At 40.4% G+C, this 27,272-nt stretch overlaps 1 protein-coding gene across 1 annotated transcript in view; it reads left to right on the top strand.

Moving 5' to 3' along the window:
* LOC141166321 (dual oxidase 1-like) overlaps positions 1-27,272 on the top strand; it is an 88,540-nt gene that overhangs the window by 25,334 nt on the left and 35,934 nt on the right. Inside the window, exons 6-20 of the mRNA XM_073652891.1 lie at positions 5,097-5,298; positions 6,858-7,024; positions 7,540-7,600; positions 8,726-8,822; positions 10,342-10,432; positions 12,389-12,491; positions 12,631-12,794; positions 14,124-14,287; positions 16,221-16,339; positions 20,736-20,873; positions 20,989-21,105; positions 22,742-22,944; positions 23,198-23,383; positions 23,708-23,924; positions 26,878-26,971. Of these exons, the coding sequence (XP_073508992.1) occupies positions 5,097-5,298; positions 6,858-7,024; positions 7,540-7,600; positions 8,726-8,822; positions 10,342-10,432; positions 12,389-12,491; positions 12,631-12,794; positions 14,124-14,287; positions 16,221-16,339; positions 20,736-20,873; positions 20,989-21,105; positions 22,742-22,944; positions 23,198-23,383; positions 23,708-23,924; positions 26,878-26,971 (2,123 nt within the window). The remainder of the gene's footprint in view (positions 1-5,096; positions 5,299-6,857; positions 7,025-7,539; positions 7,601-8,725; positions 8,823-10,341; positions 10,433-12,388; positions 12,492-12,630; positions 12,795-14,123; positions 14,288-16,220; positions 16,340-20,735; positions 20,874-20,988; positions 21,106-22,741; positions 22,945-23,197; positions 23,384-23,707; positions 23,925-26,877; positions 26,972-27,272) is intronic.

Below are 27,272 nucleotides of genomic sequence, written 5' to 3'. Positions count from 1 at the left end.
GTTCATCAAATTTTTCTAAAAAGTGAATTGATTCTTCACGAATAGCAATATTGCAAAGCCATCAATTGCAATGAAAACATGGGTAACACTGTGAGGTATCCTAGAACTGTTTCCAACCCCTTTTAAGCTCTTTAACACAAGCACAACTTTAGAAATGTCAGTGACTTCACCATAGAAACAGAGTGCACTGACAGACTTTTCATTTTTTTTTTAAATGGTCCAAAAATGATTCCTCAGTTATTTATGATCAGTGTTCTATGCAGAACAATAACTGACGATGTTGCTGTAAGAGGTAACATCTTCCTGCTGTGAATGAGATGACTGATATGCCATATATTCCATAACACCCTATGCTTCTTTCCCACAAATACGCTTGTTTAAGGCAAAGGAGGCCAATTCTGACCAGAGTTTGATAGTACTACTATCTGAATGACTAGGGCTAGTGGAGGTGGTGTTTTTTCTGCTACTAGTAGCAGAATGCCATGTCATGTTTTTTTTTTTCCTTTTTCACTATCCCATTCATTATCATTGTTACCTTTCTTTTTACCATTTATATTTTGCACAACACTATAATAAACCTTTGACAATAATTTCAATCTCAATTATTCAACCTTTGCCAAAAAGGACGTAAATTGAGAAAACAGACAAGTAGGTACATGTACAGAAAGCAAAATGTGGCAGTAAGTGACAATATAGGCTTGCTGTGTACAGTTGTCAAATTAGACTATCAGTTGTGCAAAAACATTTAAGAATATCATAGCAGAATCACCAGTTTGCATATAATTCACACAAGTGTACACCACTATGGAAACATGTAAATAAGGGGAAAGAAGGAAAGGTGTGTGAATGAATTATAAGATGTAACTTTTATTAATTAATTCATTAAAATTGTAGTAATAGAATAAACTTAATATAAAATATATGTTCAGGATTTGGACTGAACATATAGTGGACCATAATCATATGTTTGTGATATACATGTCCACCAAAACCTGGTATACAGGCTATTATAAAATTACTGTCCCTGTTCCTGTTTTAGGGCTGTTAGACAGCCAATCAACATGTGGGGATTGCCTGCCATACACAGTAATGCAGTAGTCATGTTGGCTACTGGCATTTCTGTGATTGGCCGGCCGCATCGCGTCATTGGGTCTGACTGACACCTCTCTATCAATAACCCCAGGGCTTGGTGTCAACGCTAGCTGCTGACATCAACCCCTAATTTCATAACCCCGATTGCCACCACACCAGGGCAATCGGGGAAAAGCTGAGAAAGAGCACCAGAATTGGCTCACCTAATGTGATGTGCCAGTTCTGGTTTGGCTGAGCGCTGGTAATTTTAGGCTGGAAGGGGGGGCTAATAACCATGGCCCATCACAGCCTGATATCAGCTGTCTGCTTTGCCTTAACTTGTTATTAAAAATAGGTGGGAGCCCATGCCATTTTTTTATTTATTGCTAAAAACAACAGGGAAATATGGTGAGAGACGGCATTTTTGTATCTACTCTTTTTTATTTTGCCTTATATACAAGTCATTATACAGGAAATAATGTCTCCTACCATTTTTTCCTGTGAAATCCATTTCATCTTCGGTTTTGTATGCAGTGACCTGGGAGTCAGAGATGTGTCCAGGGCTCTTCCCCATACTATTCCCATTCCATTTCAGCATAGTTTCCATCCATTTCAGCGATTTTCTGCTCCCCCCAGATCTCCTAGTAGGGTCTGCTGGAACAATGCTTCAGTTTCCCATTGGTTTCCATTATACTCATTACTCGAGTTGAGCACCCGAACATTACAATTTGCTTGATTTGTGTAACGAGTACCCGAACATTTTAGTGCTTGTCCATCAATTGAATCTCCTTATTATTCGCAGAGACCCTTATCATCTTCACTGCTACAGTTGTACAACACATTACTGTCTGAAGTACTTGTCCAATGCTTTAGGGCTTTCTCCTCCTATCTCATTTGGGGAGCTGTGATCTCTGATGTCATCTCACTATTCTAATTCACCCTAAAACGGCTGCTGTGCCAAAACTATTATACAGGCGATATAAGTCCCTCCTGATTGGCAGCACTATGCCATGTGATTTGAGAGCTTCACAGCATTATAGCATTATGCGGAGTCCCACACGGACGCGCCTGAGGTCAAATCAACCATCTGTGGCTGATGTAATTTCTGCAATGTGTAACAAGCCGGACGGCATTATTTTGGAAATTTACACAAATCAAATTTCAAATTGTTTGACTTTACAAGCACGTGCAAATTTCATAAAATGCGACTCAAAATTGATCCACATTTTATGATTTATTCATCTCTAGTATAAATAGAGGTCGCGACCAATCAGCGATTTTGGCGCAAAACTTAAACAACGCTCTGTTGATTGGTCGCGGCCGTCAGACGCGACAAATCAGCGACTTTGGGGCCAAATTTAAACCCCGCTCTGCATCGCTCTGCTGATTGGTCGCGGTCGCCGGCCTCGACCAATCAGCAGAGCGTTGTTTAAATTTGATGCCAATCTCGCTGATTGGTCGCGCATGGCGGCCACGACCAATCAGCAGAGCGGTGTTTAAATTTGGCGCCAAAACCGTGTTAGTGAGGAATGGAGAGCGTGTTTAAATTTGGCACCAAAATCGCTGATTAGTCGCGACCGCGACCAATCAGCAAAGAGGTGTTTAAATTTGGCAACAATACTGCTGATTGGTCACGGCCGGCGACCGCGACCAATCAGCAGAGCGATGCAGAGCGGGGTTTAAATTTGGCGCCAGAATCGCTGATTGGTCGCCGGCCGCGACCAATCAGCAGAGCGGTGTTTAAATTTGGCGCCAAAATCGCTAATTAGTTGCGGCTGACGGCCGCGACCAATCAGCAGAGTGTTGTTTAAATTTTGCGCCAATACTGCTGATTGATCTCGGCCAGCGACCGCGATCAATCAGCAGAGCGTTGTTTCAATTTGGCGCCAAGCTCGCTGATTGGTCGCGGCTGGCGTCCGCGATCAATTAGCACAGCAGTGTTTAAATGTGGCGGCAAGATCGGTGATTGGTCGCGGCCGCTATTTAAATGTGGCGCCCAAATCGGTGATTGGTCGCGGGCAGCGGCCGCGACCAATCAGCAGAGCGGTGTTTAACTTTAGCGCCAAGATCACTGATTGGTCGCGTGCGGAGAGCGCGACCAATCAGCGAATCGTATTGGTGAGGAGCGGGGAGCGGAATCGTATTAGTGAGGACCGGGGAGCGCTGCTGCCTGTGCGGATACTTCCGCTTTGAGAACCCGGGACATGAGCGACTGCTCGCAGCAGAAGTATCCCGACCCGCAGCGCCGCTCCCCGGTCCTCCCTTCACACCCTAGCCGCTGATGTCCCCTCAGTATCCGCATGGTGTTACAAAGGTCCGGACATTTGTGTTAAAAATCGCTGATTAGTCGCTGGCGCTGGCCGCGACCAATCACCAATTTGGGTGCCAAATTTAAATATCGGCCACGACCAATCACCGATCTTGGCTCCACATTTAAACACCGCTGTGCTGATTGGTCGTGGCCGATATTTAAATTTGGCGCCCAAATCGGTGATTGGTCGTGGGCAGCGCCAGCGACCAATCAGCGATTTTTAACACAAATGTCTGGACCTTTGTAACACCATGCTGATACTGTGGGGACATCAGCGGCTAGGGTGTGAAGGGAGGACCGGGAGCGGCGCTGCGGGTCAGGATACTTCTGCTGCGAGCGCCCGCTCATGTCCCGGGTTCTCGCAGCGGAAGTATCCGCACAGGCAGCGCTGCTGACATCCATGCGGCTAGGGTGTGAAGGGAGGACCGGGGAGCGGCGCTGACATCCAATTGGTCACGGCCACTATTTAAATCTGCCGCACAAATCGGTGATTGGTCGCTGTCTTGGCCCGCGACCAATCACTGATCTTGGCGCCAAAGTTAAACACTATTGTGCTGATTGGTCGCGGACGCTGACCGCGACCAATCACCGATTTGGGCACCAAATTTAAATATCGGCCGCGACCAATCACCGATCTTGGCTCTACATTTAAACACCGCTGTGCTGATTGGTCGCGGCCGATATTTAAATTTGGCGCCCAAATCGGTGATTGGTCGCGGGCAGCGCCAGCGACCAATCAGCGATTTTTAACACAAATTTCGGGACCTTTGTAACACCATGCGGATACTGTGGGGACATCAGCGGCTAGGGAGTGAAGAGAGGACCGGGGAGCGGCGCTGCGGGTCGGGATACTTCTGCTGCGAGCGCCCGCTCATGTCCCTGGTACTCGCAGCAGAAGTATCCGCACAGGCAGCCGCGCTCCCCGGTCCTCCCTTCCGCATGGAGGTCAGCGACGCCGGCGGTCCTTCCGCTGCTACCGGCCGGGAGATGAGCGCCTCGCGCCTCTCATCTCCCGGCTGCATCTCCGTCCCGCAGATGGGTCCGGCGGTTGGGTTCCTTCTGCTGATACCAGCCGGGAGATGAGCGCCTCGCGCCAGTCATCTCCCGGCTGCTTCGCCGCTCAGCTCCGTCCCGCAGATGAGCCGCTAACGGCCGCCATCTTTTTTCAGAAATCCTGCGGCGCTGATTGGCTGCTGCCGGACCAATGAGCGACGCAGGATTTCCTGGACAGACAGACACACAGACAGACAGAAAGACAGACAGACAGACAGACAGACGGGATAAGACGATTATATATATAGATATGATTGCATAGATCACACATGTATTTTTATTCATGTTTAAGTAAAACATTTATTGTGTTTGTTGTATTTTTTTTTCTTTCTCAGCAAGCTTTGTTTAGATGCCTATATTACAGATTATTCCATCATATAATTTGGCCTGCTTTAACACAGATTATACCAATGTAGAGCACTATGGACCCTACGTGTTATCATGGGAGGCCTGTGACTGTTAATGACTATGCACTTTTAACCATTTTATACATTTGCTATTTTTTTTACATTGATGTGTTTTTAGGTGCTAGTAAACTTCATAGTATTTCTTCTATAGTTTGGTTTTACTTTCTTTCGATTTAAAAGCAATATCTATAATTTCTCCAGCTAGCTGCTATTGTTATACTGGGTGTATGACAAAGAGTTCAATCATCTTCCAGATCAATACAGTAACAGCATGGGTAGATGGCAGCTCAATCTATGGTTCATCCCATTCTTGGAGCGATGCTCTAAGAAGTTTTTCTGGAGGAAAACTGGCTTTTGGACCAGATGGGACCTTTCCACCATATGCCACAAAGAGTCTTCCTATGTGGAGAGTTCAAGATCCTTCAACAAGGAAAACTGGGAATGAAGGAATATATAGTAAGTAGATATTTAACCAGTGCGTTAAGTATTTTTTTAAATTTTGTAAGCATCTGTAAGGCAACAGATTACCACCCGATGTATTATTATAGGTTATAATAGGCAGTAGCTCTTATAAATTTGTAGTTTTCATACTGCATCAAAAGTCCTTGCAGATACTGAGGAAGGTTAAAAATCACTGACCTTAATATGGAGATAGTAAAATGCAAATGGTTCTGGTCTATGTAGATTTTTTAATTACTAATTTATCATAGGTTGCCATAAGAGACAGTTGATTACCAAAAAAATATGGTCTTCATCAGAGACCTGAACCTCCTGGACCTTCGTGTAAAATTTGCAAAAGGGTCCCAATACTTTAGCCATATGTGCCAGTTTTTAATACTTTTGTCTTCTAATGTAGTATTAGGGCTTTTTGGGCTTCTTAGTTGTCATTAGAACCTACAGTAGTAGAAACGTATACCTTTAATGTGGCCCTTTCACTAATTGAAAATGAGTACCTCCTCTAATTGGCGCTGCGTCACTGATTTTGGAACAGTTTTTCTTTTTCTACTGTGCCCTTCTTTTCCAAAGTTATTCCCCCGATGAATAAAGATGCAAATTTTCCTTTCAACCAACGAAGAGTATACCACCGAAATTCTCAGAGGCCATTTGCCCTTTCTCTTCTACTCTTCTGATGCTTTCCAATGAAAACATGGCCGCTTCCTCTGAGAAGTTTTCTGATATATGCCCAGTTGGTTGAAGAGAAAATTTGCATCTTTATTACCAGGAGGCATAACTTTAGAATGGATTCCAGATTGAGTATAACAGAAGCAATTGGAGGATGTACTTAATTTTACAAAAAATCCAGTATCCAGTGAAATGTCCTCTTTAAGCCTCTTAAAGATACATCACTACTCTTCATCAATGTGGAAACTAGTTGCATCCACACACAGTGTCAGTATTGTGGCCACCAAGAGGTCGAAAGAGGTCGTGTGATTTGCACAGTTAGTTAATTTAGCAGCTAAACATTCATATGTGCAGGCGAAACAGTTATCTCCTTGGAAAATTAATCCACCACTCCAGAGGTTTTATTTTTATTTCTGCACTGGAGTTGTGCTACTAATCTAAGGTCCCCGACCATAGGGAAAGAGGCTGTCATAGAGTTACATTGAAAAGTGACCTCCGGCTCGCTCCATCAAACACTGGAGCGATCCGGCAGGTTATAAAGTGCTGGAAACTGATGGGAACCTCCGCGATAGGTGGTGAAGGTGACGGCTGGTAACTATGAGACTAGGGGCAGGGAATTTAGATTAGAAGCACCACTCCAGTGGTAAAATAAAAAAAAACACTGGAGTGGTGCTTTACATGATTTTGTAAAGTTAAAAGAGAGCAGCAACTCAGGCTACTGTGTTTTCAGATGCAGTATGATTGCTGAATGTGACTGCAGCTGCAGTGATTATCTTTACTTGTATAATTGTAGGTCATTTAGCATTTTTTGAACAATTTTATCAATTTTGATAATGGTAAAAAAAACTCCTTTGCATGAAATTCATATGATTTCCTTTGTATCTGTACAATAGGTTTTGGTAATGCTATGGGAAATGAAAGTCCATTTACGCAAGCACAGAGCCTTGTTTGGTTTCGATACCACAATCACATTGCAGAAAAACTGTCAGCAGAGCACCGTGATTGGTCAGATGATGCTTTGTTTCAGAGTACAAGGAAATGGGTCATTGCTATTTACCAGGTAAGGTTTACTTATTAACTCTTCATTATCTATCCCCAGTGCTGTACATACAATGCAAATCAATCAATGGTTCACATAATATTTTCTATCTTGCATATGTTAGAGCAAATTGAATGATTGACCTAAAATCACGAAGTCTTAAAATTCGCAAAATTTATGATAGTGTTTCATGCTTTTGATACATTTAGTGCATTCTTAGACTGTATAGTCTACATTTCCATCACCTATTAGTTGGCTTACTTGGCTACTATTTTTTAGACAGATTCTAATTTCTCCCTAATAAATGATTTTAAAAGTCAGACATAGGCTAGCCATGCTCACTTTCGAGCAGAGAAGGCAAAACTGTTGAGCTTTTAGAATTTTTAGCATATTTTTGCATTGAAAGTGGTGCACCAAAATTCTTATGCAACTTGCACTTAGAATCTGGCATAAATACCATAGTATGTTCCTCATATATAAATTTGTTTTGTATGTTAATTATTACCTTATTTTGATGTATTTCTCTTGTTTTTTAGAATATTGTGTTTTATGAATGGCTGCCTACATTTTTGTCAATGCATGTGCCAGACTACATTGGTATGTAACAGTTTCCAATGTCAAAAAAATAAATAATCTGAATAACCTTGAAAATAATTGTTAAAAGCAAATTGCGTAGCACACTGAGAAGACCTTTAGCCTTGACATAAAGAACCAGAAAACAATTATAGCCTTTTATAGAGTGTGAAGCTATAAAATATAAAAGTCAACTTCAAAAAAAGTCAGTGTAAATATATTAAACAAGCACAACCAAGTTCATTTACAACATAAAAACCGGGGAAAGTTGCTTTTTTTTAGGTCATAGATCATTGAAATGAAGGAAAATAGTTTTTTTCTTTAGTTTCTATATTTAACTCCTATTTATATGAGAAAATCCAAAGTCCTTCAACAAGGATAATGTGCTGGCTGGTGCCATCAAATGTCTCCTGTAACCTTTCTGGAATATTTTTAAGTTATGCAATCTTTTATGATACCAATTTATTATAGTTAAAAGGGATTTCCAAAATCACAAGTTATTCCCGTTCTATAAAATAGGGGATAAAATTCTGTTTTCTTTGGGTTTGACCACCGGGACCCCAATGATCCCGAGACAGAACTTCGGTAGCTAAATGAGTGGAATGTGTGCTTGCTCGAATCTCTATCCATTCATTATCTATGGAACTGCTGGAAAAAGTTGAGGTCAGCGCCCCAACAATCAGGGCAGCAGAATTTATTATAGGGAAGCTATGTTTCTTTTCTGGAGCTCTGTGGCTGCTTCACCAATGAGAGGCTGTAGAATAGAGGTGTTTATACTGTATGCAGCGCTTTTATTTAGAGACTCTCATGTTAAGCTTGTAGGGGCAATATGAAGCATTTGCATGGAGGGGGACAAGATTGGGAGGGCATGTCTTCTTCATTGCTGGCTTGCAAGTCAGAACAAGGAATAAAGAGATTTTTAGTATCAACAACACTATGGAGCCTGGGGAAGCAAAAGTAAGAGCAAACAGAATGTGTTAAAAAACAAAATACAAGAAAATAATGGTGGAAAAAGGTATTTGGGATTGTCAGAATCGGGTGAGGGGGGATAGTTAATTGAATGGCATTCAGAGTAGATTCTAACAATGATTTTAGATTGTGGCTATCCTCGCTAAAGATTTTAATTTTTCTTTTTTCTTCATGCTTTAGGGTACAACCAACATGTGGATCCAAGCATATCTCCAGAATTTTTGTCACTAACAGCACAGATGATATATACCATGATGCCTTCAGGAGTTTATATGAGGTAATGTCTAACATTATGGTTAAAACAGCAAAAAAAAACTTTTGTTTTACTATTTTCTATTAGCATTAGGGTATGTAGACATCATATGGAGTCCACTCTGCAAGTACAGAGGACAAGCTAAGTAAAAGTGTCTCCCATTCTGGCAGACCAGACCTATCCATGGATTACATGTTACATTTCTTTGACTATATGGATAGCAGTTAGACCCTTAATTATTGAATTTACAAAAACAAATGAAAGAAAGCTAAACCTAAATATTTTATCAGCATTTTAGGGATTAGTCATGGCATTTTGCATGTTAGTCTTAAACCTGGGTGCACTGGAGTAGGAGTTGAGAAAATTAATTAAGAATTAATGTATTTGGGTCATCCCTCAGCTGCCATGAGACAGCATCAAAAAATGTACTCTAGTCACAGAAGTACATTACTCTCTTAGTTTGCAACACTTTCAAAGTGTAAATTATGAACAATTTGTTGGCCCATACCATCTCAAACTAAGATTCCCCACTTTTCCAAAAATTGGCAGAACTGGGGTAAAAAAGCAGCAAAAGTGACAAAACTTTAGTGCAATTATAAGTTGCAAAAAGAAATGTGACACTTCAAACGGATTTCTGGTGTATATTGTTTGATAAATCTGCCTCTATATATTACCATTTCTTTTTGGGCTTTCTTTTTGAAGAATCTCAACTTACAGTTTAATTTTACCAAATATCTGCACCAGGTCCTATTGATGCTACATTATAGGAATATTACTATATGATGTTCAAATGAAAGTAATATAAGTTTTATGGAAGATAGTGCACAAAGGACTGCTTACCATAAAGGACTCATCCGCGCCACTAGTTTATGGCTGGGGGTTTCTTAGCAAATGCTTAGTTGACTTCTATTGTCAAATACACTAAAAACAAACTATGTTAACTGTCAAAAGAAAAAAACAAACCAATAAAAAATATAGTGTATTTTTGGCCACTAGTTCAATCATTGGGCTCATCTTTATCCTTATATAACTAGTACAACAACTTTGTATTCCTGTAACTTTTAGTAAAATAAAGGAGCTAAAAGCATTGCATTGGCACACTAATAGCGCATGTGACTTAATCTGCAACGCGTTTCGAGCCCATAACATCTATTGTTCACAGCATACCCAAAATTAAAATAAACCAAGCTTTTTAAAACCAAAAGTACCAATTGAAAATTAGGATCAGCTGAAAATTCTGATTCGAACTGGAATTAAGAAAAATTAAAAATTTAACTGGATTGAAAGGAATTTACACAAAAGTGTAAGAGGTATCACCTCAAAACCACTGAGATACATCTTGAATTTCCATGGTTTTGAGGCGATACTTATTTCTTACTCTTCTATATGAATTTCTTTGTGTGTTTTTTTTCAAGAGGATGTAAATGAAGAAATAAAACAGTTTATGATTTTTCTATCCCAAGTGTTAGATCGCTATTTGTTTCACTGTATCTACTCATTTACTTTATGTGGACTGTTAATCTATACTTAAATATCATTCTAGAGATAAAAATTGTCAATTCCTTAATGTGACAAATGTGGATGGTGGAATTTCCTCTGCGCTTCGCTTGTGCAACAATTACTGGAGCAGAAAGGTCAGTATGATGAAATATGAAAGTAAGTTTTAAATAAACTGTGAAAAGATGAACGTGTTAAAAGAAACTGTGTAGGAAGATGTGTTTAAGAGAAAAAAAATCAGGTTGCAGACTTAGTATTTCAATTGTCAATCCTGTGACCTGCTGGCCACATCTTCCATACAAGGATGATAATATATCTCTGCCATTGCAAGTAACAATATTTGCCTAGACAAATAGGAGACCCTCAAAAGCACTATATACTTTGTGGGGCAACAGGGCCATCATGCCATTGCATCTCTGGCGGTCATTTGCAGATATGGCTACTAGATTGTTAGATTCCCCAGAATGTAGAATGTAATTGTAATATCCATTAGAAATGTATTTTCTCACTAAAATAAAGCCACTAATTTCCACAGCACTTTACAGACATTATCATTGCTGCCCCCATTGGGGCTCACAATCTAGATTCCCCACCAGTATGTCTTTGGAGTGTGGGAGGAAATAAAAGTACCCGAAGGAAACCCACTGAAGCAGGGGGAAAACATACAGTACAAACTCTTTGGTGGAATTTGAATATTGGACCCCAGCTCTGCAAAGCTACAGTGCTAACCACTGAGCCACCATGCCGTCCATAAGCGATATAAGCAAATAAATTCGCAGGATGCTGGTCCAGAGGCCACATTGGTATTATTTAATTGCTGGTGAAAGCCCTGCGAACCTCCTCCTACCTGCCTGCATCCTGAGCGCCTCCTTTGATAAACTGTCCTACCACGATATCATCATTGTTGAGTGATACACAAATGTTGTGTCAGGCTGCTAATCATAAATGGAACCAGGGATCTCGGTACATAGGAGGAGATTCAGAGAGCTCCCATCCAGTGGTAAAGGAATACTGTTGTGCTGCTGGACCAGGATCCTGTGAATCAAAAAGCTTATCACTAATATCTATACATAAATTTGCATTTTTATGTGCATAGTAGCGAGCACACTCTGACACCAATTAAATATTTTATTCAAATATACTATATTGTATTGTTAGTTTTAGTAATACATGTATTCCCTATGAAAAAACAATGCTGGAACATCTATTGTTATACGTTGGCATTATGCCATTTCTGTCCTGTTTCTCTTGCAAATATTACTCCTGCCCACACCCGGATGTACGTGTACAGCATCATTAGGTGCTGTGTACAGAGTAGACTCAGGAGCTGAGCCCGCACCATCCAGGGCAGATTCCCACCTCTAGGACCCACATCTACTGTATCTCCACAATGGAGGTCTCCTATCCTGATCAACATCTAACCACTAGTGAGTGTAAAGGTGGCGGTTTATGCACCTCCTATTTTCATTCATAGGTATTGGAATTCCAAATATAATGAATAGTATATGCTTTTCATGGGAAAACAGCTTTAAAGGGGTTTTCCCACTAACGAAAGTTCATTTTAATCAATAGATCTTGGAATAATAATAACTTCCATAATTGGATGTGTTTAAATAAAATGTTCCTGTGTTGAGATAATCTTATAAATGTGCCCCTGTGTAATGGCTGTGTCTGACTGTGTACGGAAAGTGGTCTGATCATACCACACCTCCTGGGCAGGGGGGGAAGCAAAAGAGTATACAGACATTACAGCAGAGGATCACAACTAATTATGTCTGTGAGGTAAAACATTTTCCTGTTTTACTTCAAAGAAAGAATCAGCTGTGATCCCGTGCTGTCCTGTCTGTATACTCTATTGAGTCCTCCCCTGCCCAGGAGATGTGGTATGATCAGACCATGTTCCATCAAGATGAGACACAAACATTACACAGTACACAGCAGAGGCACATTTATAAGATTATCTCAGCACAGGAACATTTTATTTAAACACATCCAATTGTGGAACTTATTATCATTCCAAGATCTATTGATTAAAATGAACTATTGTTCGTGAGAAAAGCCCTTTCATTTTATTTTTTTCTATGTATTTTCAGAACCCTAACCTGAAAACCCTAGAAGATTTTGATAATTTGTTGCTGGGCATGTGTTCTCAAATAGCTGAGAAAGAAGATCACATTGTAGTGTCAGATTTAAGAGGTAAAATACGGAAAATACAAGTGTTATTCCTACTGCAATCTGTGACTTGTACCATCAATGTTTTTACTTATAGTAATGGAGTACTATTTACAAAAATAAAAAGTGAAACTGATTCACTGTGGACATTGCTGTTTTTTAGACTACTGGTATGGACAGATTAAATATTCCCGAACAGACTTGTTGGCTACTAGTATCCTACGTGGCAGAGACATGGGTGTCCCTAGTTATAATAAATTGAGGAAACTTTATGGACTTCCCACTATAGACTGGATCAATATCACTAATCAAAGCATAAGACAAGAGGTTAGTGAATGCTTCCTCTACAATGTAACATAAATGAATAATACTTGTATAAAATTGCAATCATATTGTACAAAGAGAAAAATCAATCAGATTTTAATTATGGGGACATGAGATGGTAGATACTGTACTGTTTATCATTGGGTGTTGATATACGGTATGAACTGCACTACTGAATGTATGATGGAGGTCCATTGTACCTTCGCTATGTTACTATGAAATGTTATCTATTTATTTTCAATCTTTAAGAAAAAAAGATAAGTCACTTATTTTGTGTGCTATTATATTACTATACTATACTGTTCATGCTAGTCAGATCACAAGTCTCTTTGCACAGTCCGGTAAAATGCTGTGGACTTTAAACAAGCATTGCTTCATCTGTTATTGCTTTCTCAAAAAAGAGATACTGTATGTAGTGGGAGATGAGCACAGGTCACTAGATATTGCATCTTTCCATTTAATTCTTGGGAGAAGTTCCCTGGTATCATAGATTAGGTGTGGAAGTGGTTTGAATATAGCAGATATATGAATGAAGAATATGTACATAGATTTAGCAGTATTGTAGGACCATTCTGAGAGTGGCATCTCCTAATAGACCTCACTTACTCATGGAGTACTCCTTTAATAGTAGTAGTCTGTTTGTGCAAGACTATAAGAGATTCCCATAGAGCAGTGGTCCTCAGCCTTTCTTACCTTGACAGTCACATTCATCTTTGAGAAAGGATCGTGAGCCACATTCAGCAGGACCCCTCCCATTTACACTATAGGAACACCAAGAGCCCCACTGTTACCATATAAAGACAGCCAAAGCTTCTCTACCAAAATGTTGTGCCCCCTCCCTTATAGGCAGTACATTTGCGTCCAGGAGTTTACTCCCTTTCCGTATTCTTGCATCATGCACATGTACCACACTATTGCATCTAGCTTCACGCATCCATCTATATAGCTGTATCACCCTATCCACAGTTTACTATGTTTATTCTCGCATCTCCACAAGTATACATGCATCCAGATCTGTTCTTCTGTGTAGGGCTGCTCACAAAAGTCACCATCTGAAGACCTTATTTTTATAGTTGTTTGCTAAACCTGGTACTAACAGACCAAGCTGGATGACAGTCGCAAGCCAAACAATATATTCTCACGAGACACAGGTTGGGACCCCTGCTCTAGAGGGAGATCGCTCCAGTAAATAATGAATAATTTATATACAGGTCCCCAAAGGTCCAGTAAAAGCCTGACTGCATTTCTAGCTAACCTTCGAGGATCTAAATTATAAATGGCTATATATACTTGTCAGATAGTTATAAATTGTCCTTTCATTCTATAAATTAGCTTGAAGAATTGTATGGCAATGACATTGAAAAGTTGGAGCTTATTCCCGGAATCTTGTCAGAAATTGATGGAAGCCCAGGTGAACTTATATCCAAAATCATTCTAAGTCAATTTCTTCGAATAAGAGAAGGGGACAGATTTTGGTTTGAAAATGTCAAAAATGAGTAAGTATTTCATTAAGTTGTTAACTTTATTGTTAAAGCATGTTTGTTAGTAGTGTGTATAAGTAGGATACCCAAACTGGCTACAATAATACAGCTATTTGTCCATTATCACATGATGTCATCTAAGTTTAATATAGCTGCTTGATAATGATCACGAATGGAATGACCGAATTTGGAATAAAGGCCAGTGTGGATGATATGACCATCTATAGACCACAGTTTTAATGATTAAGCAAATATATCACTGAATGGTTAGGTCACATAGCCACACAATGATAATAATTATAATGTGCTTATACTGTTGTCTCGTAGTTGTATAATATTCATTAAAATGAGAGTGGCCCTACGTCAATAGAATATATCTTTTATTAATAGGGCATTAAAATGTCATTGTATTTTCCACCTATCTGACTCTGATAGTACCGATAAGTACAAATAGATAAGAAAAGTGTGCATGTGTTATCAAAGGCAAGAGGAGAGCACAGACAACACTGGCGGAGGCTTATCTCCCTGGTGGACAATAATCAGGATGTGAAAATTGATTATGTCAATGTTTTGCTTTTTTATTCTTTTTTAACTTACATCTGCCAAACTGATGGATACCAGCCTGAGTCTAATACATATAACCAGTAGGGATGAGCAGATCCGTGGGAGTTCCAAAGTTCGGTTCGGGAACCAGGACTGTACCAGAACTTGAACCACAACCCGTACCCCATTGTTCTGTCTCTGTCTCTCTTTCTCTAAGTTCCGGTTCGCTCATCTCTAATAACCACCTTTAGGCTAGGGTCACACCACCATTTTTCTCTCTCTCTGATCGGAGTTTGATCAAACTTTAATCAGAGTGTGATTTGATTTTCTCTGATGTGGAGAAGAAAAAAATTCTCCATCTACTCCATTCTGTCAGTCCGTGAAAATCGGACCTCACTCGGATTTCAACAAAGTGCAGTCCAATTTTTCCATGGACCCATAAACATAAATGGTCCAATAATCGGATACAACTCGTGCATACTGTGATTTTTTCTTGGACAAACTCAGCCCGAGGAAAAAATCAGACATATGAACAGCCCCATAGAATAACATGGGGACAAGAGCTATCTGTCAAAACAACTGATATCACTTGTTGAATTTTAATGTTCGTGTATATGAGGCAATAGTGTGATACCGCACAGACTTTGCTCCATCTAAACTGGAGAAGATGACATAAGGGAAGTTATAAATTTACAAGTGATTATGTACTTCCTTATTGCTTCACTATCTTTTCCTTTTGCCTTTACTCCAAATCAAATCCACCACATAAGATAACCAGAATTTAACAAGAAATTAGAAAGAAATAATATTGTTAAGATTTAATGTCAGTGAATATTACTTTTACTATGACTAAAAGGGCACACACTAGGGATGGACTTTCCTAAGAAATGACTGGCGGAGGTTCAAGTAGGTGAGGAAGGTGACAAGTGATAAAGATATATTGCATTAAATATGAATATTTTGATGGATAATAAATGTTATTAGAAAACATGCCTTTTTGTCTTATCTTGCTGTTACTTTTTGTGATTGTGAGTATCTTTTTTCACTTAAACTCACGGTACTTTTAAATATCCTTATCCAAACAAATAAAACAAGCTACAATAAAAATGAATACTTACAGTATATGAGGAATATTTTCCTAGGTTTCCTATATTTCTATGTAGAAATGTGATATACTGTATATAAAGAAAATCCTAGGATAGAGAAAAAAAATCACAATTAACATTTCAGAAAAATCATGGGGAGTAAAAATGTTATTTCACGTCATTAAAGTGGCTGTTAGTACATAATACTCAGCTGGTGAAAAAATACCTAAACATGCAGCCTTTCGCAATGAGCAATAATTTCTTAACACTGTTGTTTCTGTCATTCTAACAATACGCTGATGTACGCAATTGGTGTGTAGTTTATTTACAGAGGATGAAATATCTGAGATAAGGAAGACTACCTTTCATGATGTCCTCGTCGCGATCGCTGATGCATTGGATAACATAACGCAGAACAATGTTTTCAACTGGACAAACAGTGAGATTCTTGAAATTATTTTGCCTTGAGAAGCTATTTTTAGTCTTAATGAAATCATTTTATTACTGGTGCAATTTAATTATTAAACATTATGATTAAGACATTGAGAAGGATTTTTTATGGATAACCAGAATTGTGCCCCTTGGATAATAGGAAATAGCGTTATTTCAATGACAACTAAATTAAAAGAAAAAAAACACTGTACTTAGATTCTGATTATTCCCCATCAGAGCCACTAGTCTATGATTAAAGCCAAGTAGAACAAACAGGGGAAAAATGGGTAAGAAACTTTTCTAAGAGCTGCTGCACTTCTTTCTTGATATGGGTCACTGTAGTAAGACCATTACTGATTGGGAACATTGAGAACATGGCCATATTTTCTAAGTGGGAAAGCCTCTTTAAAGGGTTTGCCCTTGATACATTTTTTTTCACATAAGGTTGCAGCTGTAAAAAATAAGAAAGTCACCTACACACATGATTCCCAGGCCCAGTTGCATAACATGAAGCTCATGGGCCCCAATGCAAATGCTTCAACGGGGTCCCCAATTAATTGCAAATCTTTAATAGTATTGGTCTTTTCACATAAGCCAAAGGGACTTTTTAGGCCCCTTAGGCTCCAGGGCCCAGGTGCGATTGCAACCCCTGCCCAGGCCCATTGTTGCTTTTTTACTATGATTTCGGTCTTTGTTAAAAGGCTGCAGCAGCGATGTCATATCTACAGTACATGTGACTACATCAGCCAATCACTGCACTCATCGGCGTGTGTGATGTCTACATCAGTAGAGCACAGTGACTGACTGCAGCAGTCATGTGCACTGTAATCAGGACATCACTGCATAAGTATAAGTGAGTTTGTAAATTTTTACCACCTCAACCCTATAAGGAGACATTTTTTTTATCCTAGGTAATCCTTTTAAGTGTCTGTATATGAAGAAATGGTATTTGTATATGTATATGAAGAAATTGATAATGAAAATCGGTAATTAGAGTCAGAAGTATCAAAACAATGGATTAAAAATTTAATGAGCTGAAATCTTTAGAATTGTTCATTAGATGATCTATAAGATACTGTGTTGGAATCACTGTGCAAAATTTCCTCGTAAATATATATATTGAAATGAATTATATGAAGATAAGAAAAATATTAATTTATCTGAAGATAACAAAAATATTAATGTATCATATAAACTCGAGATGTTCAAATCTTTTGAAACAGGAATTTGCTATTTTTTGGGCAAATTTTTCCTTCCCAAGCCCTCCAGTTGTCCTGAAACGATGTATGTAAAACTTTGAGGTCTACTTGGACAGTATCCAATCCCTTTTCAGTTCTTTAACTCATACACAGCCTTAGGCTCAATATCAGACCGCAATGCACAGACTAGTCACGATTCGAGCATGACAGACTCATAGAAATACATGAAACTGTCTTGGTTCAATCGGGAGAGCCAAGGCCAGTCTGTCCATTAGTGGTCCGTACCCGGACCATTTTTCACAGACATCTGAACGAGCCCTTAGAAATTTCAAAGTGACTTCATCATAGAAACAGATGATAATCAACAGCCCATTTGCAAACAAAGTGCACTGACAAACTTTTCATGTTTGTAATATTAAATAATTGTCCACAAATTATCCTTCTAAGGCCGAGCATGGACCACTAATTCATGGTGCATGTACTGGCCACATTCTCCTGACTAAAGCATTACAGCTACATGTATTTCTATGAGACTGTAATGATCAGGTCGTGAGAGCCACGACCGGTCCGTACATTGCGGTCCGAGATTGGACCGTGCAGACATCTGCATGAGTACCTGCTCTACTCTACAAGTGACATAATTTGAGAGGGCAGCGCTGGTCACTCCACGGCAAGTATGCTTACAATGCACACTGATAATGTGCTCCGTTGCGGGCTCGTTACTACTTATCTGATCCGGTGAGAGAGTGCAATGTCATTGCTCACATTAAAGTATATTAGAAAATAGATAAGATTACGGCATTAAATAGACTGACACATTGGGTGAAAATTAATTTGTATTTCGGACCATCCCTTTAACTTTTGGCAATTTTTTTCACTCCAATTGCACATAACATGCTACGTTGGTAGCTACATTTACAGAAAATAAAATGTGGCAGAAGGCTGCAGTATAGTGAAAATATTATGGTCGTCAAATTGGACTAGTAAAATGTATGCAAACAAAGATATGCACTGTTAAAAGGAAAAAAAAAGTTTTTATATATACAGGGTGGGCCATTTATATGGATACACCTAAATTAAATGGGAATGGTTGGTGATATCAACTTCCTGTTTGTGGCACATTAGTATATGGGAGGGGGAAAACTTTTCCAGATGGGTGGTGACCATGGCGGCCAACTTGAAGTCGGCCATTTTGGATCCAACTTTATTATTCATAAGAAAAGCAATAGTGTGCTTGGTTTTAATGTAACTTTATTCTTTCATGAGTTTTTTACAAGTTTATGACCACTTATAAAATCTGTTCAAAGTGCTGCCTATTGTGTTGCATTGTCAATGCAACCCTCTTCTCCCACTCTTGACACACTTATAGCAACAACGCAGAAGAAATGCTAGTACACGCTTCCAGTATCCGTTGTTTCAGATGCTGCACATCTCGTATCTTCACAGCATAGACAATTGCCTTCAGATAACCCCAAAGATAAAAGTCACATCCCCCGTATATAATACCCCATGCAGGAAGTCACATCCCCCGTATATAATGCCCCATGCAGGATGTCACCTCTCCCCCATACAATGCCCCATGTAGGATGTGACCTCTCCCCCCATATAATGCCCCATGCAGGATGTAACCTCTCCCCCCATATAATGCCCCATGCAGGATGTCACCTCTCCCCGATATAATGCCCCATGCAGGATGTGACCTCTCCCCCCATATAATGCCCCATGCAGGATGTGACCTCTCCCCCATATAATGCCCCATGTAGGATGTCACCTCTCCCCCATATAATGCCCCATGCAGGATGTGACCTCTCCCCCCATGTAATGCCCCATGCAGGATGTCACCTCTCCCCCATATAATGTCCCATGTAGGATGTCACCTCTCCCCCATATAATGCTCCATGCAGGATGTGACCTCTCCCCCCATATAATGCCCCATGTAGGATGTCACCTCTCCCCCATATAATGCTCCATGCAGGATGTGACCTCTCCCTCCATATAATGCCCCATGTAGGATGTCACCTCTCCCCCATATAATGCCCCATGTAGGATGTCACCTCTCCCCCCCATATAATGCCCCATGCAGGAAGTCACCTCTCCCCCCATATAATGCCCCATGTAGGATGTCACCTCTCCCCCCCATATAATGCCCCATGTAGGATGTCACTTTCCCCCCCCATATAATGCCCCATGTAGGATGTCACCTCTCCCCCATATAATGCCCCATGTAGGATGTCACCTCTCCCCCCATATAATGCCCCATGCAATAAGTCATATCCCCTGTATATCCATCCCCCCATAGTGCCCCATGCAGGTCCCCTATGGCCCCATACAGGAAAAAAAAATCCAATACTCACCTCTCTTCTCAGCTGCTTCTCTGGACTCCAGCGTAGCCCGCATGTTGACGCTGTGCGCTGTGACTGGTCAGGAGAGAGCGCGGTGTAAAGACGTCACCGCGCCCTCTGTCCTGAGACGTCACAGAGCATCAGCGGAAGACACAGGAGATGCTGCGGAGGCACGGGGAGGGGTAAGTATGACGCGGGGGTCCTGATCGAGCGGGGAGAGGGACGGGAGGAGAGGGGAGGGACGGGAGGAGAGGAGAGGGGAGGGGAGAGGAGGGGAGGGGTAAGTATGACGCCGGGGTCCTTATCGAGCGGGGGGAGGGACGGGATGAGAGGGGAGGGGAGAGGAGAGGGGAGAGGGGAGGGGAGAGGAGGAGAGGGGAGGGGAGAGGAGGGGAGGGGCGTCACACTTGTCCTCGGGAGATAAGCGGCCGTAGCCGCTGTTCTTCCGACGATAGCCGCATGTAGGTGGGGGACTTATGCTACGAGTAGCCGGCTGCATCGCCACTGACCTCCGTGCCACACATGAGCCGCTAACGGCTGCCATGTTTTTCAGAAATGCCACATCGCTGATTGGCCGCGGCCAGACCAATCAGCGACCCGGGATTTCCAGGACAGACAGACAGACAGATAGAGAGACAGACAGACAGGATAAGACAATAATATAGTAGATAACCTCTGCTGATCTTCCTGCAGAAGATATTTTTAGATTACTTTTGTAGAAAGTTCCTTCGTCTATGTAATATTATATATTATGTACTTAAATTATAATATACAGTAATATACAATTCACTTCTGTGTTGAAGCAGCTGGAAAATAGTTTAATAAACACACAAGAGAAACAAACTTTAATTCTTTTTTTCAGATGATCCATGTCCTCAACCCAAACAGCTACAGTCTGAACATATGGAGAAGTGTGTCCCCATTATGGATACTGATTACTTTGAAGGATGTGCTGTTGGGTTTGGAATTACTATTGCGGCTCTTTGTTGTCTTCCTTTAGGTAAAACTGTCATTTTATGAATTTATTAAGAACAAGGTATCACTATTGTCTCTCCATAAACCCAATACCATCAGATTGTCACACCAATATTTTCCATATGTTCTATCCTTTTCAGTGAGTTTAATTATTGCGTTGTTGGTTGCAAAATATCGAAAGCACACTTTCGTCAAAATGCAGCCAAAGACCGAAGGCTGTGGAGTCAGTAATATGAATAACAGAGAAGGCTTTCCAGGTAAAAAGCTGTTGTTTATATGTTACTTATAAATATATAAATGATGTGTTACAGTTATTCACTGGCGAAGTCTGGTTGGGACCGAATCACACAATAGGGCACAACCACAAGAGATATGAGACGGTGAGAGTGAAGGTGGTGCTCACCTTGGGTGGTTGTGGGTGGACAAGAGCCTTAGAATCTGTAGCTGCAGCCCCATGACCGGAGAAAAACTTTTTCCAGATCGCAATTAATTTTAGTAGAGAGATCAGGGTACCTGGGCTACGCTTGTGGAAATGAAGATTGATGAATGATTGATAAATGATTTTATTACACCAATGCGTTTTCAGCGACAAACTAGCACCTTTTTCACAGTAAAAAAAACAAATGTGGACATTTGTTGTTTTTTTATTGAAATAGGCACCAGTCTGGCTCCGAATGCGGAAATAAAGTGAATTATCTTATTAGGTACTTTCTAGGATCTATATAGAGTAGAACGCAGGGTGTCTGTAGAGAGCACTAGTACTAAATCCAGGATAAGGATTGACAACATTGTAGATCTTTTATATATAAAAAAGATTTTTTTTCTTGAAAACTAATGTTCATTGTTAAAGAAGCACTACAATCAATTTTTTATCCTATTAATATAATTCAATCATCATATTATATAGCACTGTGTACTTACAATTGCTCATTTTGCCTTTCTACCCAGTTAATTATTCTCTTTTCCATGAATTCTATAACATCACGTGATTAAAAACTGACTAACTGAATCCTTCTAAGCTCTATGTAGAAACAGGAGGTCAATTTTCCCTGTATGAGTCATGAGTCACTGCAAAAGTTCCTGGCGGGGGGGGGGGGGAGATAAGCAGCTGGGTCAGGAGTTGAAGAGGGAAATGATAAATGTAGTGACAAGATATCCTATTTCTACATAGAGCAGAGAAAAGAGAAGAATTAGCTGGGTAGAAAGGCAAAAATTAGCAATTATAAGTACACAGTGCCATATAATATGATGATTTCAATATTTTAAGAGGAAAAAAACTTTGATGGGAGGAGTGCTTTTTTAAATAGGACCTCTCACCACATCAAAAGTAGCCAGTCTTTGCTCTTATTTTTTTCCCACTGCACCTCTGAATATTAATTATTTTTTTTTAGAAATTATAAATCTGCCATACAATTCCAGACATATGGGACTATATATTTAATGTTAATTTTATGGTGCATAGCTCACATAGAAACAATCCAGAGCCATCTAAAGATATGACCCCAGATGATCCGGTGAGTCACAACCCCTTGGTAAAGACCATCAAGGTTCGCACTAAAAAAAAACATATCTCTAGAACCATATGGCAGATTTATAAAGAAAAAATGGAATACTCAGAAGAACTTTGGGAATAAATAAAAGCAAAAACTGGCCACTTTTTACCTGATGATAGACCCTCTTTAAGGGAAAGTAGAAGTTACACATGATTCACTGTGCCTGAAGGGACACAATAGTCGCTCCACGTCATAAGAAGATGCAGCAATGTAAAAAGCACAATTGCATCAGCGCTCAGGAATTTGTTTCTTAGTGATTGTGTCTTGATAGTTTTCTTATTTTGCATCTGTACAATTTCTTTGACAATGTCTTCTTTTTCAATATAACTTTTCTTTCTAGCCTCAGAATGGTGTGGTGGGGAGGAACCTTTCCAGCAAGTTTTCATTCATTTGCATCCAAACCAAATAATGAAAGTTGTTGATAGCAAAAAAACTAAGACCAGGACAATCAATTTTAATCATCAGCAAAATGTAGAGGTCACCCTCTCAAATAATGATGGTAGCAAAGTTGCTCGTGTGAAAATTCCCAAGGAGTATGACCTGGTAAGATTAAGGATTCCTTTTTATAAACTATAAAATGCACTGGGCTAAGGTTTTTTTTTCAGACTTAGAAAACAGATCAGCAATTATTTGAGTAAAAATGTGCTGCAAAACCAGATGGGCAGATATAGTGCCACATTAGTAAAATATATCAATTATTTTTTCCAAAGCTGGACAACCGCTTTATCTAATAAATATTTTTAAAGCACAAATATTTTTGCCTTTATGCTTATTTCTTAATTACATTGTACTACAGGTTCTCTTTTTTAATGACAACGCGGATCGAACAGGGTTCATCCAAAAGCTTAAGGATTTTTTTGCTGCAAATGAAGTTTCCTATAATGTTACTGCACTACGAGAAAGAGACCTCTTAAAAGAATCTGTTTCCAAGAAAAGGAGACAAGAAATACTGGAGACGTTTTTCAGAAATTCTCTTTCCCATGTAAGACATTTAAAGTATTCTACATTTTTGGGGAAACATTAAAATACATGTAATAAAATATAATCAAAAAATTAAGGGAAAGAATGTAAAACACAGAGCTCTGCAGGTCACCTATCACTATAAACCACATTGACATCTTTTTATTTGTTTGCTTGTACAGTAATCAGGACTTTGCACCACTCTGTATTTTACCTACACTTTCTGGCTCTAAGTTCTTGCTTATATTTAGTTTTGGTTACTGTCCTTACAATATCCTAAAGTACAGTTCAGTTGCAACTTCTTCAGTATTAAACGAGTATAATAAAATGCAATCCTTTCTCCTAGGTGTTTGACATTGAAAGGAGAGATGCAGGGGTCATTCCCAAAGAGGACATTTCAGAAGCTTTGAAGTGTGAGTTGTCAAGGGAAGAGTTTGCAGAATCATTAGGGCTTGATCCTAATGCCAATTTTGTAGAAGCCATGTTTTCCATGGCTGACAAGGATGACAATGGCTACCTGTCCTTTCAAGAATTCTGTCATATACTGTGTTTGTTACTGAAAGGTAAGAATGTTTATTTTTTTAGAATTACTTGACAAGAATGCATTAAAGCATTTCAAAGAAGAAAAATAAAAATAGATCAATTTTATATAGCTGTGAGAGAAAATTAAATTTGATCATTATTATTATTATTTATTATTATAGCGGCATTAATTCCATGGCATTTTACATGTTTAAAAGGGGTATACATAGCAAACAACAAGTACAATAATTTGAACAAAAATGAGTCAGCAACTGGTACAGGAGGAGGACCCTGCCCGCGAGGGCTCACAATCTACAAGGGATGGGTGAGGATACAGTAGGTGAGGGTACAGCTGGTCGTGCACGGTGTGGTGGAGCTGTGGTTACTGCAGGTTGTAGGCTTGTTGGAAGAGGTGGGCCTTCAGATTCCTTTAGAAGGTTTCCACGGTAGGCGAGAGTCTGATGTGTTAGGATAGAGCGTTCAAGAGTAGGAGGGATGCACGGGAGAAATCTTGTATGCAATTGTGGGAAGAGGAGATAGGAGGGGAGTAGAGCAGGAGATCTTGTGAAGATCGGAGGTTGCGTGCAGGTATGTACCGGGAGACTAGGTCACAGATGTATGGAGGAAACAGGTTGTGGATGGCTTTATATGTCATGGTTAGGGTTTTGAACTGGAGTCTGCAATGGGGAGCTAGTGAAGGGATTGACAGAGAGGAGAGGCCAGGGAATAGTGAGGGGACAGGTGGATTAGTCGGGCAGCAGAGTTTAGAATAGATTGCAGGGGTGTGAGCAGGGGTGGATTAAGAGTAGCAAGGGCCCCGGGCAGTTTAGAAGGCACGGGCCCCCCCCACACACACACACACCTGATGTATCATGTCACATGATCCCCTGTGATAGATCATGTGATAGTTCACGTGAAATTAATTTGGAACAATATTAATATATTAACTATAATATTTTTTTTTACATTAATTGTATGACTTAATATTGAGCACAATTAAGTATGCTGACATCCCCTATATACAGTATGAGACCCTACACACAATATGAGCTGCCACAATCCTCCTATACACAGCAGAAGGCCGCACGTAGCCATCTATACACAGAGGGAGGCCGCACGTATCCATCTATACACAGCAGGAGGCCGCATGGTGCCATCTATACACAGCAGGAGACCGCACGTAGCCATCTATACACAGCGGGAGGCCACATGGTGCCATCTAAACACAGCAGGAGGCCGCAGGGTGCCATCTATACACAGCGGGAGGCCGCAGGGTGCCATCTATACACAGCGGGAGGCCGCACGGTGCCCTCAATACATAGCGGAAGGCCGCATGGTGCCATCTATACACAGCAGGAGGCCACAGGGTGCCATCTATCCACAGCAGGAGGCCGCATGGTGCCATCTATACACAGCGGGAGGCCGCACGCAGCCATCTATACACAGCGGGAGGCCACACGGTGCCCCCCCCCAGAGACAATGGGAGGCCGCATGGCGCCCCCCCAGAGACAGTGGGAGGCCGCACGGCGCCCCCTCAGAGACAGCGGGAGGCCTCACGGCGCCCCCCCAGAGACAGCGGGAGGCCGTACAGTGCTCCCCCAGAGACAGCGGGAGTCCGCACGCAGTCACGCACACACAGAAACATATACAGACATATACATACACACATAAACACATTTGAAACACAAAAATATATATAAACAGACATCACACAATGATATCTGCCTGCCTGCACACACACACACACACTCACTCACCATCCCATGGCTCGGCTCCAGTCATCCAGCTCATCTCCGGTGGTAAGTAGCAGTGCAGGGTGCGCACTGCGCGACGTCATGCTAGCAGACACGGCCGCGCACAGGGCCGTGTCTTCTAGCTGTGACACGGCCAGGCCAGCACACAGGGAAGTTAACTGGTGCAGTGCTGGCCCGGCAAAGAAGAAGCAGCGGCCGTGCGCAGCTGCTGGGGGAGCGGTCATGGGGCCTCCAGCCTATGACTGCCGGTATGTGCCGCGGCGTCGCACATATTATAATGAGGGCAATCTGGCCATAGGCCCCCCGGGGCCCCAGGCGGTAGCCCAGATTGCCCTCATTATAATCCGCCTATGGGTGTGAGAGTGTTGGAAGGGAGGCCACAGAGCAGGAGGTTGCAGTAGTTGAGGCGAGAAGTGATGAGGGCGTGCTCTAGGCGTGCACTAGTGTTTTTGAAGATTTATGTAGATCATGTAGAAAATTGGTCATGAGAATTATCTATTCAATTACATTGATCCATATTCTGTCCTTGTGCAGTCTGTTGTGCATGCGAAAAGTACAGGGAATCATGCTCATCTGACCTTTCCCAAACATGACTTACGAATTGTATAATATATGAGTTAATGACTTAAATTGTGGTCTAGACTTGACGTAGCCATACACATTACATAGCAGTTAGCGAAATATTAATTTGATTTAAAGTTATCTCTCCAATTGCCCATTCAGATGTACTCTAGGGAGCTCGTATGAGTTTTCAATAGGTGTAAATAGAGACAATTCTGGTGACAACTTATCATCTGGGGAAACAAAAGGATCAGGCATTGTAATTAAACATGTTCAATCCTTCTCTCTTCCAACATCATAAAACTGTTATGCATTGGCTTTTCTGAAAATTTACAAAATAACTATTGTCTAGTAACTAAAGACCTCCATACACACTAGGTTATGGGTGGGCACATAAGAGACTGGGACTGTTGTCGAGGATCGAATCAATACGCTGAAATTAAAGGGAACCTATAAATTCTTTGTAAAGGGGACTTTAGATTCAATTAGGAAAAAAATAAATAAAATGGAACAAAATAGTTATTGTGTTAAATTGCAGACAAGTTAGTACAAAACGCTATTTACTATAACTATATTCTATCTTCTGTCTTTTAATATTCAGTGTTTCGCATGACATTTTTTTACCAAGCTTTCTGCCTGCTTTGTCCTATATTATATTATCATAAGTTTTTATTTTTAGGCTCTGTGGAAAGCAAGTTACAATTTATGTTTTCAATGCATGATGTTAATGAAACTGGAGTCCTTACAAAGGAAGAGTTCATTCAAATGCTTAGGTCTGTATTTTACCGGCATCTTGTATTTATTACTTCAATCAAAGCCCAATTCAATGGTCTAAATACACATTATAGCAGTGAGATGTCATAAAATGCTGATGATATAATCAGAAGATAATATTGTTATATTATTCATGTTTGTATTGTTCTCATAAAAAATAGTAATATTAAATAAACACTCCCATCAAAGTTTTTATCCTCTTAATATATTACAATCAACATTTGTTTTGTCTCCTGGTAGGTCATGTCTTACATTTGGGCTATTTTTTTCAATATGTAATTAAAAAGCACTCCCATAATA

This window comes from Phyllobates terribilis, unplaced genomic scaffold, assembly GCF_046119375.1.
Source record: "Phyllobates terribilis strain yellow unplaced genomic scaffold, ASM4611937v1 Scaffold_11__3_contigs__length_659146591, whole genome shotgun sequence".
NCBI lineage: Eukaryota > Metazoa > Chordata > Amphibia > Anura > Dendrobatidae > Phyllobates > Phyllobates terribilis.
Note: the sequence above shows the minus strand (reverse complement) of the source record. Positions and strands in the feature narration are given on the sequence as shown.